A 21,909-nucleotide genomic window follows, 5' to 3' on the forward strand; every position below is an offset into this window, starting at 1 on the left:
ACCCCATAGACAGCAGCCCACCAGGCTCCACCATCCCTGGGATTCTCCAGGCAAGAACACTGGAGTGGGTTGCCATTTCCCTCTCCAATGCGTGAAAGTGAAGTCGCTCAGTCGTGTTTGACTGTTAGCCACCCCATGGACTGCAGCCTACCAGGCTCCTCCACCCATGGGATTTTCCAGGCAAGAGTACTGGAGTGGGGTGCCATTGCCTTCTCCAATATATATGTTGGACTCTGGTAATTATTAGTTCCTAGACAATTGTTTCAAAGACCAAATATTTTTAAATGTTTTAAAATCAGGCTGAAGATCTGACATGGACAATGGACTGGTTCAAAATTGGGAAAGGAATATGTCAAGGCTCTGAGCAACTTCACTTTATTTTTTCACTTTCATGCATTGGAGGAAATGGCAACCCACTCCAGTGTTCTTGCCTGGAGAATCCCAGGGACGGGGGAGCCTGGTGGGCTGCCGTCTATGGGGTCACACAGAGTCGGACACGACTGAAGCGACTTAGCAGCAGCAGCAGCAGCCTGTCAAGGCTGTGTATTATCACCCTGCTTATTTAACTTCTATGCAGAATACGTAATGGGAAATGCTGGGCTGGATGAATGACAAGCTGAAATCAAGATTGCCAGGAAAAATATCAACAACCTCAGATATGCAGATGATACCCCTCTAATGGCAGAAAGTGAAGAGGAACTAAAGAGCCTCTTGATGAGAGTGAAAGAGGAAAGTGAAAAGGCTGGCTTGAAACTCAGCATTCAAAAAAACTAAGATCATGGCATCTGGTCCCATCACTTCATGGAAAGTAGAAGGGGAAAAAGTGAAAACAGTAACAAGTTTTCTTTGCTTGGGCTCTAAAATCACTGTAGATGGTGACTATGGCCATGAAATTAAAAGACACTTGCTCATTGGAAAGAAAGCTATGGCAAAACCTAGACAGCCTATTAAAAAGCAGAGATATCACTTTGCTGACAAAAGTCTGTATAGTCAAAGCTATAACCATTAGTCATGTTCAGATGTGAGAGTTGAACCATAAAGAAAACTGAGCACCCAAAAATTGATGCTTTAGAATTGTGGTTTTGGAGAAGACTCTTGAGAGTCCTTTGGACAGTAACAAGATCAAACCAGTCAATCCTAAAGGAAATCAACCTTGAACATCCATTGGAAGGACTGATTGTGTAGCTGAAGCTCCAATACTTTGGCCACCTGATGCGTAGAGCAACTCATTGGAAAAGACCCTGATGCTGGGAAAAATTGAAGGCAGGAAGAGAAGGGAGCGGCAAAGGATGAAATGGTTAGATTAGATAGCATCACTGACTCAATGGATGTGAGTTTGAGCAAACTCCAAACTCCAGGAGACAGTGGAGGACAGAGGAGCCTGGCGTGCTGCAATCCGTGGGGTTACAAAGAGTAAGACATGACTTAGCGACTGAACAAAAACAATAAAGTTCTCATAAAACTGAATGAAGAATAAGAGGCTTTCAAATCTGAGACCTGTCCTTAATTTAACCACGTGAAGTACCTAATTTGCCATACATCTGCATTTATTTCCAAAAGGAGATAACCCTGCCTGTAGCTCAAACACAGGGAACATCTTTCTTGTTCTTTAAATTCAACTAAATGAAACCCTGGCAGTTTCTAAGCTCACATATGAGACTATCCCCCTTTCCTATTTAAATACATATTTGAGGAAAAGTTCCTTGTAAGGAAAGCTGTCTTTCCTTCCTTTGAAAAACTCTCATCCTTCCTTCCCTCTGTACTTGCTTCTCCTAGGGGATGTTCAGTGCCATCAGTATGGACACAGCACAGCTGCTCACCAACAGCAAAGGCACTTTTACAAAATCCAATCCTGAGGGTTCTTCTAGCTGATGACAGAGTGAATCCCTGTCTTTGAAGGGAGGGATCCCTGCCACTTTGGACAGGATTGGGAAATGCCATTTATTGAGAAAGGAAATATAAAGAAAAGAGCATTGACCCGGTGGCTATGCCATCAACAAACAGAAGAATAGACATGTCATTTAACGTGCCTGAGGCCTCAATTGTTTACCTAAAAAACAAGGTAGCTGGTCTCTAAAAATTCATACTGCCATAAAATTACATGGTTATTGATCTTGAGGACTTTGAACATGGTCCTCAGATTCACTCAGAATCATACTTTTCCCTTGTCTCTGAAATCAAAGTGGACCTAGAATTTGTCCAGTGTACATGAAACTTCTGTCACACACTTCAAAGTGTCACCACACTTTTCTTTAGTCTCTACCTAATTCAGGGTAGATTGATCCTAACAGTGATTAAAAGGTATGTGTTTGAGGAAATCTTAGGAGACTTGGCTTGCAGCAAGTGGAAAGGCCTCAGAAATGTTTAAGGCTGTTTTCAAGATCTGGTTATCTTTCAGTTATCTGGTTGATGTTTCCCAAGCAACTTGTTCCAAGCTTGTCATAATTTCTAATATAACCGCTAAATCGAAGAGGGCAATTCCCAGGCAAACAGAGAGTCAAGCCAAATCCTCTTTCCATTGTTTTTATTACAGGGTGCTATGGAGACTGCATGGACTTTGGAGTCAGCCAGAGCAGGGAGTTCACAATCTGACTCTGCCTTTTTCTCATTTTGTGGTACATGTTAACCTTCCTGTGTCCCAGAGTCTTCATCTATAAAACAGCAATACTTAAGTTGTTTGGTTGCTCAGTCATGTCCAACTCTGCAACCCCATGGACTATAGCCCACCAGGCTCCTCTGTCCATGGAATTTCCCAGGCAAAAATGGAGTGGGTTGCCAGGGATCTTCCTGACCCAGGGATCGAACCCACATATCCTGCATTGACAGGCAGGTTCTTTACCACTGAGCCACCAGGGAAACCCAATACTTAAGTACTTACTTTAAAAATTATTTTGTATCTCTCTTTAGCGTTTATGAAATATCTCATAGAGGTAGTTTCATTTAGGGGATTGTGTGGGTAAAATATCATTTAGGTTTTGAGACCCAAGTCAGGCTTGCTGGGTATAGACCCTAGCCTTTGGAGCTAGATCATACCAGATGCAGAGCTTTGGATAGTTTTGGGGATCTTGTCTAAAATATCCTTTTATGTTTTCCAGGAATCTGAATTTCTGTGTTTGGAATTTGATGAGGTCAAGGTCAATCAAGTCCTGAAGAAGCTCTCAGAGGTAGAAGAAAGTATCAGCACACTGATGCAACCAGCCTAGCTGAAGATGGAGATGTTGAAGCAGAGGTGTTCATGATCCCTCCCCAAAGGCTTGCTTTTTTTAAAAAAGAAAAATCGTATTCCCCCAATAGTATTAAATCCTCAAGTTCAAATCTTGCCTGCCTCTGCTTGCTGCGATTTCTCTGTCTCCCTTTCCTTTACTCTTACAGTTGATCTCCTGCAGAAGTCCTTATCCTTCAGCACACAGAGGCACTCATAAGAGCATTTTTTAAAAAGGACTTAAGGACCCTATCCTCAGAGACTTGAATCCCCCCTCAGACTAGGGTGGGATCAACTTTAGAAACCTTTGTTAAGGAGGGTTATTTCTGGGTAGGATTATAGGAATTTATACATGATCAATCATGTAAGAATTTTTAAAAGGGAGAAAACATTTTACTCATGCAAATACAGGCTGACCAAATGTGGCCTGAACGGAGGCCTGAGGAGCCTGCCTTCCCTAGAAGAGGTTTACTGACCTTAGTAAGACATGAGATGCTTCTGGAACTGATTCAGGCATTTGTATTAGTTCTGCCTAAATCTAAGGGCTGGGGGGTGGTCTGGTTTGATCTGAGCTACTGGGAAACTTGGACTTTTCTGGAACCTAGAACTAAATTCGGGAAGGCAATGGCACCCCACTCCAGTACTCTTGCCTGGAAAATCCCATGGATGGAGGAGCCTCGTAGGCTGCAGTCAATGGGGTCGATAGAGTCGGACACGACTGAGCGACTTCACTTTCACTTTTCTGCATTGGAGAAGGAAATGGCAACCCACTCCAGTGTTCTTGCCTGGAGAATCCCAGGGACGGGGGAGTCTGGTAGGCTGCCGTCTATGGGGTCGCACAGAGCTGGACACGACTGAAGCGACTTAGCAGAACTAAATTGCCTCATCATTTCAGGGACTCCCTTCACTTAGCTCACGTCAGGATTGTGGGAAGGGAAAATGTCTGCTGAAGTGATGGGAGGTCTTTTACCTTAGAAATTTTGAGTCATCACATAAAACCTCTTGAAGAAAATTTCTTTTGAGAAAACTAGGTCCTGTTAGAGAGGTTATACCAAACACCAAGAACATTCTAAGATAAATTGTTAACCAGAACATTGAGGCTGTGGTCCTTGTTGAACAGCTTTTATCATCTGATAATGATAGCATTCAGAAACTTCACTTGTCTTTGGGATATAATGTGTCCCCCAAATATAGTACTCTTGGTCTGTGGTTACAACATATGTCAGTTCTAATGAATTTATTCCAGGGCAGTAATAATTCTTCTTGTGTTAAGCATTTTCTCCTAAATCAACTTAAAGACATTTTAGGAGCTTTTCCAAAACCCGAGCAGAAAATTTGATTTCTTTCCTGATTAAGAGCATCCCAGCAGTTAGCAAACAATGACCAGAAGGTTTTGAATGTAACCTCTGTGGACCCTTCAGAAAACATCTTCAAACAGTATGGTAAACAGAATCAGAGAAGTCGTGTGGTTTGGTGAAAGAGCTATTAAAACTTGCTTTCTGTTCTCAGGGCTACTGTCATTTGATCCAGGAGAATTTAGATAATGTTTCCTGCTGTAAAATGAAGGAAAAGAATATCTCATCAGATAATGGAATTCCAGATATCACTGGAAGGGAGAACTGTGCCTACCATGTTAGTCTTGGATCACATGTCCAGTAAGTCTGGAAGCCTGAAGGAACAGTCCATGGGTCCACAGGGAGAGGACATCATTGTCATGGTTTGAAGCTCTATTTAGGTCATCCTGTGAAAGTAATTGCCACAGAAGTGGACATAGGCTTGTTCATTACATCATCAAACCCTAAGTCTTTGGGAAAACTGTTAATGTATACTGAATTTTTCAGAATAATAATAAAAGAAACTGGATGCTGAAGGCGGGCCCCACATTTAACACTAAACACTTTTGAGTGCAAGTGGTTTTAGACAGGGTGTGTTTATGTGTGTTTTATGCTGATATTTTACTTTCTGATTGCCAAAGGTGTATTATGTTTATTATAGTCTTGTGAAAATAGAGAACACAGTAAGAAGAGTTAAATGATCCATCAACCTAATAAACAGAGATAACAAAAAGAAGGCTAGGACTAGAAAGAGAGTTGATTTTTCCCTGAAATAAATTCCTAAAAGTGGAGCACACAGGTTTTTTCCCAGGTTTTATTTTTTTGTTTTCACTGAGGTATGATTGATGTACAGAGTGCAGTTTTTAAGACTTTGCTAAACATTACAAATTCCTTTTCAGTTAATATCAGGTTAAAAATCAGTTTGTGTTACTTCTAAGAATATATGAGACTTAATCATTCCCTTTCTTGCCTATTGGATATTATCTGGATTTTGTATTTTCTGGTGAGTGAGTGAGTGAGTGAAAGTCGCTCAGCTGTGTCCAACTCTGTAACACCATGGATTATAGCCCACCAGGCTCCTCTGTCATGGAATTTTCCAGTCAAGAATACTGGAGTGGTTTGCCATTTCCTTCTCCAGGGGATCTTCCCAACCCAGGGATCAAACCCAGGTCTCCTGCGTTGCAGGCAGATTCTTTACCATCTGAGCCACCAGAGAAATTTCTGTGTTTTCTGGTACTAACCTCTTTTTGTAAATTTTTGTAAGGGGAACTTTCTTATACTAGGACATCTTCCTGGGGATAGTGCTAGCATGGAGAAAGGACCAGAGAAGGAGAAAACTCTCAGAAAGGTCCTAGCAGACCCCACTAGGTTGCCTACCTCTTTAATCCTGGATTAAAACCACCTTAGAGTTCAGGAAGTGTGGGGCAAAATAAAGACAACCCTCAGCCTGAAATGAGCCTTGCAGAAATTGTCCATTTGTAAATCATAAGCACTGTAACTTCAGTCTGTTTAGAAACAGTACAGAAAGGCCAAACACTGCACTGAAAAGAAGCTTCAGACTTCAGTGGTTTCATGTTGGTAAGGAACAAAGGCTTTGGCCTTGTTCACAGGACTGCCTTATCTTGGAAGCTCTGGTTGCTATGGGCTTAATCGTTGGAGGCTTAAATTCAACCATTATAGCCTCCTCTTTCCTGTATAGAACCTGTCTTCCCCCAGTGTTATTCTAATGATGATTCAGAATAAATTACAGCATTTTAAAGTTTAGTTTAGCAGATTCTTTACCAGCTGAGCCAAAAGGGAAGCCCATGAATACTGGAGTGGGTAGCCTATCCCTTCTCCAGCGGATCGTCCCGACTCAGGAATCAAACCAGGGTCTCCTGCATTGCAGGTGGATTCTTTACCAACTGAGCTATCAGGGAAGCCCCTAGTTTAATTTAATCTTTCCCAAATGCAAGCAGGTGGTGAAAAACCAAGGATGACATTGAGGATATGAAATCTTAAGTTGCTGACATCGTGTCAAGCTAGTAGTTCTTGAAATTATTTTTTTAGACCTGAGTGAAAATTTGGAAAACAGAATATAATAGCTATTAAAGGAAAATAAACATTAAACAGATGTTGGAAAATATTGTTTTCTGAAATACACAATAAATATCTAAACCAGTGAAGGGACCTTGTAAAGAAGTAAGGCTTCCAGAGTCAGCTCAGAAATGATTGGATATTTTCCTGAAAACATGATGCTATAAAAGATAGGCATCGGTGGGACAGTTCCCACTTCATAATTCTTAACTGCCCAACTTCCCAGTCAAGGTTTTCAAATATCTTAGATGGTGATTTAGCTAGCAGAAGGGAAAACTAGATGCAAAGTGTGCAGCTTTTTATCTCAAAATTTGAGAAATAGCAATTTATATATAAGTGGAGTCAGTTCTCCCTTATCTGGGACAGCTATAATCATCTCTCACCGCATCACAACTGCATACCGCACTCACTAGCCTTTGTTGTAAAAGAATCTGCCTCATCCTGCTTCCTGTTAGATAAATGGTGTAATAACTTACAAGTTTAGTACATGTATTATCAGAATAAAATACTAAATCTATGCAGGAGAAGATAGTAAAATATGAGTATTTATATGTTTTACTCACCAAGGACTATAAGTAGACTTTTTCTGTCTTACCTGCTCTTCGCTAGTTTTCTGTTTCCTGCTGGTGTTAGTGTTTCAAGTTCTGTTGATTTACAGTATGCAGGCAGGGGAGAAATGGAAAGGGAGAAAATGCAGATTCAATTGTGCAAGTGGAATAAGAGATTAAACTACTAGTTTAAAAGGTACTTAGGCTGAATAATGAAAATAGGTAAAATCCTTAATGTTCCTATTATACTGAAAAAAGCACATGCTCTTTAAAAATTATTAAAGATTATTTAATTTTTAAATCAGCATAGAATTATATAGAACCAAAATTCAGTGTTCCTTGTCTTTTGCTTTAAAAAAAATCTCTCCTCTGAAGTAGTTACTGTTAATAGTCTAGAATGTGTGTTGCCTTCCAGACACTTTCTATGCGTGTCACAGTAAGGGGTATAAACATATATACACACATATACTGTCTCTTTATATATGTTTATATAGTTATATGTTCAGATTCCTTCAAAGCATCATTTTAGATGGGTTTTAGTTAGGTTCTTAACTTTTGGATAATACATGGTGTCTTACAACGAGAGCTATGGTTTCTCTCTCCCAGAAAAAAGACATGCATGTGTTCACTGAGTTTTTCTTTCAGTCTCAGTTTTATGAATTCCCAGAAGGCAATCTGCGCCACCTCTGAGTGAGTGAAAGTCACTCAGTGTTCGACGCTGCGACCCCATGGACTGTAGCCTGCCAGGCTCCTCTGTCCATGGAATTCTCCAGACAAGAATACTGGAGTGGGTTGCCATTCTCTTCTCCAAGAGATCTTCCTGACTCAGGGATTGAACCTGGCTCTCTTGCATTGCAAGCAGAGTCTTTACTGTCTGAGCCACTAGGGAAGGGGCTCCTCTACCAACTCCCTGAGACTTAAGGAGTCAGGGACAACCAAGAGAACAGCAGCAAATTATAGTGGATTTGGAAAGGATTATTATTTATAGCAGAAGCCTCATGAATCAGTATGCTCAGGGTACCCTTAGTTGAATTTTCTGGTCAACAGAGTTTATCACAAAATCTTTTATCATCACAAAACTTTCAATCAAAAACTATATAACAAGTCTGAGTACACTCGCCTGTGTGATAGCTAGGGATCCCTCAATATTCCACCCTCATCACTTTGTGCCTCCGGAACTCTCACACCTTCTGTCACAGCACCTGTGGCATTTTAGTACACCTCCTTGTCTGCACCTGAATCTCCCCCACCTCCACCCCAGAGGCTGTAAACTCCTTAAGGGAGGGACCTTATCCCATCATCTTTGTATCCTTCCCCCTCCTCTGCCTGCAAAAGTCTCCACAATTGTGCTTGAGATGAAGGAGCATCAGAGGTGTGATGATCGAGCTGAGTATTAATCAAATCCATGGCTTCCATGTAGTAGGGGAAAAGAAAGTATTAGAGTCAGAGAGATCTAGGTTTGAATCACAGCTCAACACAGGCCTGACTGTGACCTCAGGCAAGTTTAGTTTTCTCATCTTAAAATAGGGAGAACGTTTTTTATATATAAAATAGATGATAAATCACATTCACAGGGTTAGATACAATTGGATAAATAGAATTTAGGAGATAATCTAAAAAATATCTTTTAGAGACCCAAGGGCTCTTTGACCTGGGTCAGATCCTGGCTTTTTTATTTACAAGTTGTGCAAGCTAGAGCAACTTATTTACCATCTCTGTGTTTCAGTTTCTTCATTTGTAAAAATGGAATAATAATACAATATACCTATCTCATTTGGCATATTGGGAGAATAAAATGAGTTAGGTAGAAAAGACTTCTCAGGTGGTACCAGAGGTAAAGAATCCACCTGCTAATGCAGGAGACTAAAGAGGTGCAGGTTCAATCCCTTGGTCTGGATCCCCAAGAGTAAGAAATGGTACCCCACTCCAGTATTCTTGCCTGGAAAATTCCATGGGCAGAGGAGCCTTGAGGGCTACAGTCCATGGGGTCACAAAGAGTGTGACGTGACTGAGCACAATATGTAGAAAACCCCTGGAATAATACCTGCATAGAGTTGGCACATATGTTTGCTGCTGCTATTATTATTATCATTATTATTACTGTTAGGAACTCCTCAGGAAGCTGAAAACCAATAACCATGAAGCAGTTTACAAGCAGTTCAGGTCAGTAGCCAATTAAGTGCTAAATTGAATAGTGCTAACACAATTGCTATGAAAGTTTCAGCAAAGAGAAAGGTCGGAGGGGGCTGGAGTCAGCAGGAAAGGTTTTAAGCCAAAACTTTAAAATCAGGTGAAATTGTGAAGATTAAAGAGGTATGTCTTTGGATCTGGAGGTGTAAAGGGAACACGAGTCCAGGAATGGATAGAGTCACTCCTCTTCATGGAAGGGTCCTGCCTTTCCTTCTGGTGTGGATGTTTACAAATCTGAATCATATCTGGCTGTACATCTGGGACTCAGGATCTAGGTGATGAGTTGTTGCAAATGAAGAGCTGAGAAAAGGGAGACTCAATCAGTTGTGTTCCCATGGAAGACAAACAAAGCTAAACATAGCTGGAGTCAGAAAACCTGTGACTGCCAACAGGCATGGGACTGCGCAACCTAGCAAACCCCAAGGCTCTCTCCCTCCCTGAGGAGATGAGGCCGCAAGCAGTTTCTGCAGCTGAACTGTGTGCCCGTTCTGGCTCGACTGGGAAGGAAGGTGAGGTCTGATGTTCTCTCAAGGGTCGTCTACCTCCTGAAGAGAATCCCCAGGGCCTAGATTCTGGAAAGGGAAGGGAAAGTGAGGAAAACATAAAAAGAAACTTTGTCTTGTTTGTCCATGATATTCATATTCATGTTCCCCAAGCAGTTTGGAGGAAGGAATGAGTGTTCTTTAAAAAAAAAAAAAATCCTACCTGCTCTTTCCCTCAAAGCAGCGTTACATTGTGGTGACTTGAAGGGGGTGAAGGTTGTTACTCTGCAAAACTGAACTTTGCCCAGAGGGTTTGTATTTGCTATCAACCAACAGCAGCCAAAGAGTGGCGCCCAGGAAGGTGGATGCGACAGGTAACATTCACTCCTCCCTGGAGCCCCAGCCTAACCTGGAGTGACTAGCCCAGGTAGGGGTTAGAGATGAGGTGCTAGATCCTCTGGGCAGTGAAGGTCCACCTGGCTTTGGACCTCAGATCAAGGAGGTACTTTTCTCCATATCCTTTCTGAGGTGGAAGAAAGCACATCACTTTGTGAGTTACTTATTGTGTGATCCATCAAACTGTAGATGTAACCTTTTGCTAGATAGTGTACCACCACTTCTAATATGGTCCATAGGGAATTTAGAGAAAAATCTCCCTTCCAATCATGAAGTAAGTAAAATAAATAGTAAATAAGAAAGTAATAACTAACCAGATAATTCAAGCTGAGGAGTATCCAGTGGGCAAGTTATCAGACCCACCCAATTCCCTTGCTGAGACAGGTGGGAAAAGTTGATCCTTCTCTTCATTTGTGCTTATGTGTGTAATTTTAAAAAAGGGGGAAAGGTAAGGCAAAGGTTTAATAAACAGTTCCCTTTCCTCTCCCTGTACATACAGGGAGAAGTTGAGCAAAAAGCTAAGGGAATTTGATTCTGAAGTTCCCTGAAGAGCTGGAGAAACCTCACTGGGGACCTGACCCTGCGAGAATCAGCTTGCACCTCCTGTGGGCAAGAAGCCCAGGAATCACTGCTGGAGGGGCAAGACCCAGCTGGTTCCTGTTGCCCTGTGTGAGTCCCCTGGGGAGAAGTGGTTGCTGCATAACAGCTGGGCCATTCTTTGTTGGTGGAACACCACACCTAGTTTTGTACCTGGAAGCTTAGCAATTAACAAACAACTGTGAACTTCCAGATGTCCAAGCTGGTTTTAGAAAAGGCAGAGGAACCAGAGATCAAATTGCCAACATCTGCTGGATCATGGGAAAAGGAAGAGAGTTCCAGAAAAACATCTATTTCTGCTTTATTGACTATGCCAAAGCCTTTGACTGTGTGGATCACAATAAACTGTGGAAAATTCTGAAAGAGATGGGAATACCAGACCACCTGACCTGCCTCTTGAGAAACCTATATGCAGGTCAGGAAGCAACAGTTAGAACTGGACATGAAACAACAGACTGGTTCCAAATAGGAAAAGGAGTACGTCAAGGCTGTATATTGTCACCCTGCTTATTTAACTTATATGCAGAGTACATCATGAGAAACACTGGGCTGGAAGAAGCACACTTTATATATGTTTATATAGTTATATGTTCAGATTCCTTCAAAGCATCATTTTAGATGCATTTTAGTTAGGTTCTTAACTTCTGGATAACACACTCAACTTTTGGATAGCACACTTATTCCTTGGAAGGAAAACTATGACAAACCTAGACAGTGTATTAAAAAGTAGAGACATCACTTTGCTGACAAAGGTCCATATGGTCAAAACTGGTTTTTCCAGTAGTCATGAACGGATGAGAAGGTGATGGCACCCCACTCCAGTACTCTTGCCTGGAAAATCCCATGGACAGAGGAGCCTGGTAGGCTGCAGTCCATGGGGTCACGTAGAGTCGGACACGACTGAGCGACTTCACTTTCACTTTTCACTTTCATGTGTTGGAGAAGGAAATGGCAACCCACTACAGTGTTCTTGCCTGGAGAATGCCAGGGACGGGGGAGCCTGGTGGGCTGCCGTCTATGGGTTCTCACAGTCGGACACGACTGAAGCGACTTAGGAGCAGCAGCATGAATGGATTTGAGAGTTGAACCATAAAGAAGGCTGGGTGCTGAAGAATTGATGCTTTCGAATTGTAGTGCTCAAGAAGACTCTTGAGAGTCCCTTGAACTGCAAGATTAAATCAGTCAATCCTAAGAGAAATCAACCCTGAATGTTCATTGGGAGGACTGATGCTGAAGCTGAAGCTCCAGTAGTTTGGCCACCTGATGCGAATGTGCTATCTAGGTTGGTCATAACTCTCCTTCCAAGGAGTAAGCGTCTTTTAATTTCATGGCTGCAGTCACCATCTGCAGTGATTTTGGAGCCCCCAAAAATAAAGTCTGACACTGTTTCCACTGTTTCCCCATTGATTTCCCACAAAGTGATGGGACCAGATGCCATGATCTTAGTTTTCTGAACATTGAGCTTTAAGCCAACTTTTTCACTCCTCTTTCACTTTCATCAAGAGGCTTTTTAGTTCCTCTTCACTTTCTGCCACAAGGGTGGTGTCATCTGCTTATCTGAGGTTATTGATATTTCTCCCAGCAATCTTGATTCCAGCTTGTGCTTCTTCCAGCCCAGCGTTTCTCGTGATGTACTCTGCATATAAGTTAAATAAGCAGGGTGACAATATACAGCCTTGACGTACTCCTTTTCCTATTTGGAACCAGTCTGTTGTTCCATGTCCAGTTCTAACTGTTGCTTCCTGACCTGCATATATTAAAAGACGCTTACTCCTTGGAAGGAAAGTTATGACCAACCTAGATAGCATATTAAAAAGCAGAGACATTACTTTGCCAACAAAGGTCTGTTTAGTCAAGGCCATGGTTTTTCCAGTGGTCATGTATGAATGTGAGAGTTGGACTGTGAAGAAAGCTGAGCCTGAAGAATTGATGCTTTTGAACTGTGGTGTTGAAGAAGACTGTTGAGGGTCCCTTGGACTGCAAGGAGATCCAACCAGTCCATTCTAAAGGAGATCAGTCCTGGGTGTTCATTGGAAGGACTGATGCTAAAGCTGAAACTCCAATACTTTGGCCACCTCATGTGAAGAGTTAACTCATTGGAAAAGACTCTGATGCTGGGAGGGATTGAGGGCAGGAGAAGAAGGGGACGACAGAGGATGAGAAGGCTGGATGGCATCACCGACTCAATGGACATGGGTTTGGGTGGACTCCGGGAGTTGGTGATGGACAGGGAAGCCTGATGTGCTGCGGTTCATGGGGTTGCAAAGAGTTGGACACGACTGAGTGCCTGAATTGAACTGAACTGAACCTATCTTCATATATGCCCATATTTACAGTATTGTTTTATGTATCCCTATAACACAAGTGCATTCACACTGTGTATTATGCTGCAAATTGCTTTTTCCCTCAAGGGTGTGTTCAGCCCTGTCTGACTATTTGCAACCCTATGGACTGTAGCCAACCAGGCTCCTCTGTCCATGGGATTTCCCAGGCAAGAATGCTGAAGTGGCTTGCCATTTCCTTCTCCAGGGAATCCTCCCAACCCAGGGATCAAACTCTTATCTCCTACATTTCAGGTGGATTCTTTACCACTTAGCCACCTGAAATAGATAGTTAACAAGGACCTACTGTACAGCACAGGGAGCTATACTCAATATTTTGTGTGTGTATACACACACACACACACATATATATATATGTATGTGAAGTGAAGTGACAGTTGCTCAGTCATGTCCAACTCTTTGTGATCCCATGGACTGTAGCCCACCAGGCTTCTCTGTCCATGGAATTCTCCAGGCAAGAATACTGGAGTGGGTTGCCATTCCCTTCTCCAGGGGATCCTCCTGACTCAGGGATTGAACCTGGGTCTCCCACACTACAGGCAGATTACCATCTGAGCCACAGGGGATGAAGCCCACATATACGTAGATATGTATGTATATGTCATATATATATATAAATTTTCAAATTCTTTTCCCTTATAGGTTATGACAAAATATTGAGTATAGTTCCCTGTGCCATACAGTAGGTCCTTGTTAGTTATCTATTTTATATATTGTGGTGTATATATGTTAATTCCGTCTTCCTAGTTTATCTACACCCCCTTCTCCTTTGGTAACCATAAGTTTGTTTTCTATGTCTGTGAGTCTATTTCTGTTCTATAAATGAATTCATTTGTATCTTTTTTTTTCAGATTCCACATATAAGTGGTATCATATGATATTTGTCTTTCTTTGGCTTACTTAGTGTGATAATCTCTGGTTCCATCCATGTTGCTGCAAATAGCATTATTCTTTTTAGTGGCTGAGTAATATTCCATTGTGTGTGTGTGTGTGTGTGTGTGTGTGTGTGTGTGTGTGTGTATACATACATATATATATATACACCACATCTTTATCCATTCATCTGTCAATAGACATTTAATTGTGTCCATGTCTCAGCTATTGTAAATAGTGCTACTGTGAACGTTAATATCTTTTAAAGCATCTGCCTGCAATGCGGGAGACCTGGGTTCGATTCCTGGGTCGGGAAGATCCCCTGGAGAAGGAAATGGCAATCCACTCCAGCACTCTTGCCTGGAAAATCCCATGGATGGAGGAGCCTGATAGGCTACAGTCCATAGGGTCACAAAGAGTCGGACACGACTGAGCGACTTCACTTTATGGGCTTCCCTGGTAACTCAGATGGTAAAGCGTCTGCCTACAATGCAGGAGACCTGGGTTTGATCCCTGGGTCAGGAAGATCGCCTGGAGAAGGAAATGGCAACCCACTCCAGTATTCTTGCCTGGAGAATCTCATGGATGGAGAGCCTGGTGGGCTACAGTCCATGGGGTCACAAAGAGTCGGACACGACTGAGCGACTTCACTTCAATATCTAATTCAAATATTTTTGAATTATAGTTTTCTTTGAATATATGGGATTGCTAGACCGTATGGTAGTGCTATTTTTAGTTTGTTAAGGAACCTCCATAATGACCATACCAATTTTCATTCCCACCAACAGTACAGGAGGTTCCCTTTTCTCCACATCCTCTCCAGCAATTGTTATTGTAGACTTTTTGATGATGGCCATTCTGACCAGAGTGATGGGATACCTCTTTGTATTTTTTTTTCCCCCTAAATGCTGGCTCTTCTGCTTACACACTTGCCTTTTTTTTTTTTTTTTTTTAATTTATTTTTGGCTGTGGTGGGTCTTCATGCTGTGAGGGCTTTTCTCTAGTTGTGCCAAGCAGGGGCTACTCTTTGTTGAAGTGCATAGGCTTCTCATTGCAGTGACTTCTCTTGTTGGGGAGCACAGGCTGTAGGGCACGTGGGCTTCAGTAGTTGCACCTCCCAGGCGCTAGAGCACAGGCTCAACAGTTGTGGCACACGAGCTTAATTGCTCTGAGGCATGCGGGATCTTCCCAGATCAGGGATCGAACCCATGTCTCCTGCATTGGCCAGCAGAATCTTTACCACTGAGCCACCAGGGAGGCCCCTCATTATAGTTTTGATTTGCATTTAGATTTGTACCCATTGGTGATGGACAGGAAAACCTGGCGTGCTGCAGTCCATGGGGTCTCAAAGAGCTGGACACGACTGAGCAACTGAACTGAACTGAATTGAACCCATTTTTTGATTGGGTTGTTTGTCTGTTTGTTTTGATGTTGAACTATATGACCTGTTTGTATTTTTGGAAATTAATCCCTACTAGTGACATTCTGGGAGAAGGCAATGGCACCCCACTCCAGTACTCTTGCCTGGAAAATCCCATGGACGGAGGAGCCTGGTAGGCTGCAGTCCATGGGGTCGCTAAGAGTCGGACACAACTGAGCGACTTCACTTTCACTTTTCACTTTCATACATTGGAGAAGGAAGTGGCAACCCACTCCAGTGTTCTTGCCTGAAGGATCCCAGGGACGGGGAAGCCTGGTGGGCTGCCGTCTATGGGGTCACACAGAGTCGGACACGACTGAAGCGACTTAGCAGCAGCAGTGACATTCGGTGACAAGATTGGTACGGACATTCAGGAAAAGTGTTAGAAACACTTACAGCAGTGCCTGTTGAATGTAATAAGAAGGTTGAGCTTATACAGGCATGTTGCTAGTTTGGTTCCAGACCACCACAATAAAGCAAATATGGGTTGACCAAAAAGTTCGTTCGGGTTTTCTGAGCCATGTTACAGAAAAACTTGAGTGAACTTTTTGCTCAATCCAATACCACAATAAGGCAAATACCACAATAAAGTGAATCACAGAAATTTTTTTGTTTGCCAGTGCATACAAGGGTTATGTTTACACTATACTATGGTCTAAGTGTGCAATAGCATTATGTCTAAAAAAATATATATGCCTTAATTAAAAAATACTTTACTGATAAAAGCTGACCACTGTCTGACAACACAGGATTTCCATAAACCTTCAATTTATGAAAAATTGCAGTATCTGTGAAGTACAATAAAACAAAGTATGCCTGTATTGTATATATCTTTAACATTTCATTTTGTGTTTTACAAAATTATGTTATCTTACAAAATTATCAGAGTGTGATAGCTTGGAAGTTTCAAAAGTTCTCTGGTTTGGCAGTTTTGTGATCTTATCAGATCAGATCAAATCAGTCGCTCAGTCGTGTCCGACTCTTTGCAACCCCATGAATCGCAGCACGCCAGGCCTCCCTGTCCATCACCAACTCCCAGAGTTCACTGAGACTCAGATCCATCGAGTCAGTGATGCCATCCAGCCATCTCATCCTCTGCCCCTTCTCCTCCTGCCCCCAATCCCTCCCAGCATCAGAGTCCTTTCCAATGAGTTAACTCTTTGCATGAGGTGGCCAAAGTACTGGAGTTTCAGCTTTAGCATCATTCCTTCCAAAGAAATCCCCGGGCTGATCTCCTTCAGAATGGACTGGTTGGATCTCCTTGCAGTCCAAGGGACTCTCAAGAGTCTTCTCCAACACCAAAGTTCAAAAGCATCAATTCTTTGGCGCTCAGCCTTCTTCACAGTCCAACTCTCACATCCATACATGACCACAGGACGAGCAACTAAAACTCAGTGAGCCCCTTCTGGTAGGTCTGGTAGGTCATTGAGATGATTAGAGGTAATGAATGTATCTGAAGCACCTGGCACTGTGCCTGACATTAACAGAAATTAATGGGATCCCATCATGGAACAGTTCCTAACAAAACTATCTTCCAGTTGGCTGTTGAGGAACACACAAAATTGTGGAGTGTGGTGAATGAATCTTTTTATTCAGGATCATGAATCATATTCTAACTGATGTAGAGTACATTGTGGCCCCAACCTCTCCTTCCTATCTCGTCTCATATTCCCCTTCCCCATAGTCCTTTTCTCTATTTCTTCCTCCAAAGATCCCAGCTGATTTTTATTTCTTAAAAGCACAGTCATTTTCTGTTCCTGAGCCAGAGTGGGGGATGGAAATTTCTGGCCACTGTGGTCTGGCCTCCTGTTCAAGCATCTAAAAATAACCAGACCATTCATACTGGGCCAATTTACCTCCTGCTGGCTTTTCTGCTGTGTCCTTATTGTGCTAAAAGAGTATCTGTTCCTTCTTTCCAGTATTACAGAAAGCGCCTTTCTCTCACCTTCACCTTGGTAGGTATCAGTACCTTTATTACTGGGAGCACTGTTGTATGATGGTTAAATACAAGTACTTTAGAGCCAGAAACTTTGGATTGAATTCAATTGTTAGTTGTGTGGCTTAGGGAATACATAATTTTAAAAATTATCAGAATTAATATTAGAAGCAATAATATCAGGGCTGTTTATTCTAGGGGAAAATGAGTTTGAGCCATTGCCTAACCTGACTATTCAAGAAAGCGAAATGGAGTAAAGGGCTTTACCAGGCCATCTTTTCTTCCAGGATTCCACAGTTGTTTTGTTTGACAGTACAAGATCACTGGTTTAGTCTGACTCTAATTCTGAACTTTGCTGGTTAGGGTGTTTTAATTAAAGGCAATGTGATTTAAAACTCCTCTGTGATTCGGACTTCCCTGGCTGCCCAGTGGCTAAGACTCCAAGCTTCCACTGCAGGGGACACAAGGTTAGTTCCCTGGTCTGGAAACTAAGATTCCATAAACCACATTCCACATGGCTAAAAAAATAAATAAAAAGTAAAAGAAATAATAAATTGTAAAAGGTAAAATTAATTTTAAAGAAGTCCCTCTGTGATTTAAAATTTACTTCCTATAAACCAGAAATTAAGTCTAGAACCTTTACTGGCTCAGATTAAAATTTTGTCTAGAATACGAACATTCTTTTGAACCTAAATTCCTACAGAGATTTCATTCTAACAACTAACTAGTTAGCTGTTTGTTTCCCCACCTTTCTTCTGTGTATCTCCACTGACTTGTCACCCTAAACTCAGACATCACTCTCTTAGGGATGCTGCCTCCAGTCCTCCCAGTCTGTTGCATGGACCCCTTTCATAGCTTCCACTGAAGAAGATTGTAATTGCCTGTGAGTGTACCTAGGTGTCCTACCAATCGATGAACTTCTTATAGCCCACTACCCTGTCTTCCCCAGTCCCTACTTGACTTTCACCTCCTTGATACCTGCCCATCCTTCAGTCCTCAGATCAAATGGTATACCCGCTATGGAAGATTTCCCCATTATACAGAGCTATAATTTCCTGTGTTTTTTCTCACATGGCATTTATCCCTAGTCATTTTTTTTTTTTTTCATGAATTTCTGTCTCACTTATTAGACTACAAACTCCTTAGAAGCAGGACCATGTTTGCATATAGCTTACTACTGTGTCCCCAGCACCTAGCATGGTACCTGGCTCCCTGTAGCAGTTACTATTTACTGGCTGATAAAGGATGCTGTTTCATTCATTCATCCCCCTTAGGACAAACTGTCTTATTGATATTTGTGGCCTTCACAGACCATACAAGCCCTTTATGGTATGAGAAAGGCAGAAAAATAGGTCTGCATGGAGGCAAGCAAGGTAGGAAACTATCATCTTTTTAAAAAATTTATTTCTGGCTGCACTGTCTTCATTGCTGCAGGTGGGCTTTCTCTAGTTGGGGCAGGTAGGGGCTGCTGTTCCTTGTGATCGGGCTTCTCATTGCAGTGGCTTCTCTTGTTGCAGATCATGGGCTTTAGGGCACGCAGGCTTTAGTAATCACAGCACCCAGGCTCAGTAGTTGCAGCTCACAGGCTTAGTTGCTCTGCAGCACGTGGGGTCTTCCTGGACCAGGGATAGAACCCATGTGCCCTGCATTTGCAGGTGGATTTTTATTCACTGTACCACCAAGGAAGTCTGGTGAACTATTCTTATCAAAAGTTAAACCTGAACCTAATCAAGACTTTAGACCTAACTTCTATTTTACAAGAAATAAAGAGATAGAAGAATATTTGATAACAACAGTATTGATTGCAAGGAAGCTATCAAGCCCATCCAGAAATTTTAAAACATTCTGCAAGACAACTGGTCTACGCAAAGATTGTGACAAGAAACAGTGGGAATATTATTCTAAATTAAAAGATTAAACAGGCATAATATCCAAATGCATTATGTGAACCTCGATTTTGTTCCTGGTTGTAAAAAGGCAATTACAAAACGCATCTTAACTACAATTTGAGAAGTTGAAATACAGACTCTATATTAGATGATACTTTGAAATTGTTATGTTTCTTATATATCTTATACACAAAAATGTCCTTATTCTTAGAAGATGCATGATAAAACATTTAGGGTGAAGTGTCATGATGTCTACAACATAGATGATTCAACGACAATAAAATACATGTATAGATTAAGCATGGAGAAGGCAATGGCACCCCACTCCAGTACTCTTGCCTGGAAAATACCATGGATGGAGGAGCCTGGTAGGCTGCAGTCCATGGGGTCGCTATGAGTCAGACACGACTGAGTGACTTCACTTTCACTTTTCACTTTCATGCATTGGAGAAGGAAATGGCAACCCACTCCAGTATTCTTGCCTGGAGAATCCCAGGGACGGGGGAGCCTGGTGGGCTGCCGTCTATGGGGTCGCACAGAGTTGGACACGACTGAAGCGACTTAGCAGCAGCAGCAGCATAGATTAAGCAAATATGGGCAAATATTAACAGTCATTGAATTGAATTTGGGTATAAAGTATACAGAAGATTACTGTAGGAGGTTTTTTCATTTGTTTATGGTTTTTGGATTGAGGGAGTCAGGTTTAATTTACATAGAGTAAAATTCAAAAATTTTAAATTTACATAGTGTAAAATTTTATTTTGACAAACACATGCAATAGTGTAACTACCATCATGGTCAAGATCTAGAATATATCTATTGCTTTCAAAGCTCTCTTTGCCTCTTTGTAGTCATTCCCTCATCCTGTACCCACAGCCTTTGGCAACACTGATCTATTCTCCAACCCTATAATTTTGTCTTTTCCAGAATGTGATATAAATGCATTTTAAGTCTGGCTTTTTAAACTTGGTATACTAGTTTTCTAGGGCTGCTCTAACAAAGTACCACAAACCAAGTGGCTTAAAACAACAGAAATTTATTGTCTCAGTTCTGGATGCTAGAAGTCCAAAATCAATTTGTCAGGAGGTTCATGCTCTCTGGATGGCCCTTGAGGAGAATCTGTTCATGCCTTTCTCTTAGTTTCTGGTGTCACCAGCAATCCTTGGCATTCTGTATCTCACAGCAGCATAACTACAGTCTCTGCCTTGACATTGCATGGTGTTCTCCCTGTGTGTTGCCTGTCATTGCGTTAGTTACCAGTGATATTGAAGTAAGGGCTCACTCTATTCAAATGTATGACCTCATCTTAGCTAATAATACCTGTAACGACCCTATTTCTAAATAAGGCCAGATTTTGTGATGTTAGGGTTTAGGATTTCATATTTTTTGGAGGGGAGATACCATTGAACCTATGAGACTTAGCATGATACATTTGAGATTCATGTATGTTTTCACATGTTTCAGGAGTTATCAATGTGTAGTATCCCATTGTATGGATGTATCATGCTTGTTTTTATTGAAGGACAGTTGATTTACAATATTATATTAGTTTCAGGTGTTACAGCATAGTGATTCAGTATTTTTATTGAGTATATACCGTTTAAAGTAATTATATAATAATTGCTATATTTTCTTGTTCCTTATCTATTTTATACATAGTATTTTGTATCTCTTAATCCCCTACCCTTCTCTTGCCCTTCCCCCCTTCTCTTTCTCCACTGGTAATCCTAGTTAGTTTTCTGTATCTTTGCGTTTTTTCTGTTCTGAATATACATTCATTTGTTGTATTTTTAGATTCCACATATAAGTGATAACATACAGAATTTGTTGTCCTTTGACTTATTTCACTAAACATGATACTCCCTAGGTCCATTATGTTGTTGCAAATGGCAGAATTTCATTGTTTTGTATGGCTCTAATAGTCCATTATATATATATAATTGTCCATTCATCTGTTGATAGACACTTGGGTTGCTTCTTTATCTTGGCTACTGTAAATAATGCTGCTGTGAACATTGGGGTACATGTATCTTTCTGAATTAATGTAGCTTTTTTGAGGAAAATTCATAGTTTACCACAGTGGCTGTACCAATTTAATGCCATGAAAAGTGTACAAGGGTTTCCCTTTCTCTACATCCTCACCAACAGTAGTTATGGCTTATGGGCTCTAGAGGATGGGCTAAGTAGTTGTGGCACACCAGCTTGGTTGCTCTGTGGCATATGGAATCTTCCTGGACCAGGGATCAAACCCTTGTCCCCTGCACTAGCAGGTGGATTCTTATCCATTGTACCAAAAGGGAAGTCCAGAAGAATTAATATTGTTAAAACATCTATATTACCCCAAATAATATGCAGATTTAATGCAATCCCTATCAAAATAACATGACATTTTTCACAGAACTAGAAGTAATCTTAAAATTTATGTGAAACCATAAAAGACCCCAAATTGCCAAGCAAACGAGAAAAAAGAACCAAGTAGAGATATCATGCTCCTTGACTTGAGACTATATTACAAAGCTACAGTAATAAAAACAGCATGCTACTAGCTTCCAACCAGACACTTTGATCAATAGAACAGAATAGAGAGTCCAGAAATAAACTCGTGTACCTATGGCCAATTCATC

At 41.5% G+C, this 21,909-nt stretch overlaps 1 protein-coding gene across 2 annotated transcripts in view; it reads left to right on the top strand.

The window, feature by feature from the left end:
• The window catches only part of COMMD1 (copper metabolism domain containing 1), a 170,786-nt gene extending 167,467 nt beyond the window's left edge, over positions 1–3,319 (top strand). For both annotated transcript variants that reach the window (XM_019970366.2, XM_019970369.2), the window contains one exon: positions 3,096–3,319. In XM_019970366.2, coding sequence (XP_019825925.1) covers positions 3,096–3,203 — 108 coding nt within the window. In that variant the 3' untranslated portion in view covers positions 3,204–3,319. The remainder of the gene's footprint in view (positions 1–3,095) is intronic.
• The last annotated feature ends 18,590 nt before the right edge of the window (positions 3,320–21,909 follow it).

Source organism: Bos indicus, chromosome 11, assembly GCF_029378745.1.
Source record: "Bos indicus isolate NIAB-ARS_2022 breed Sahiwal x Tharparkar chromosome 11, NIAB-ARS_B.indTharparkar_mat_pri_1.0, whole genome shotgun sequence".
In the NCBI taxonomy this organism is placed as follows: domain Eukaryota; kingdom Metazoa; phylum Chordata; class Mammalia; order Artiodactyla; family Bovidae; genus Bos; species Bos indicus.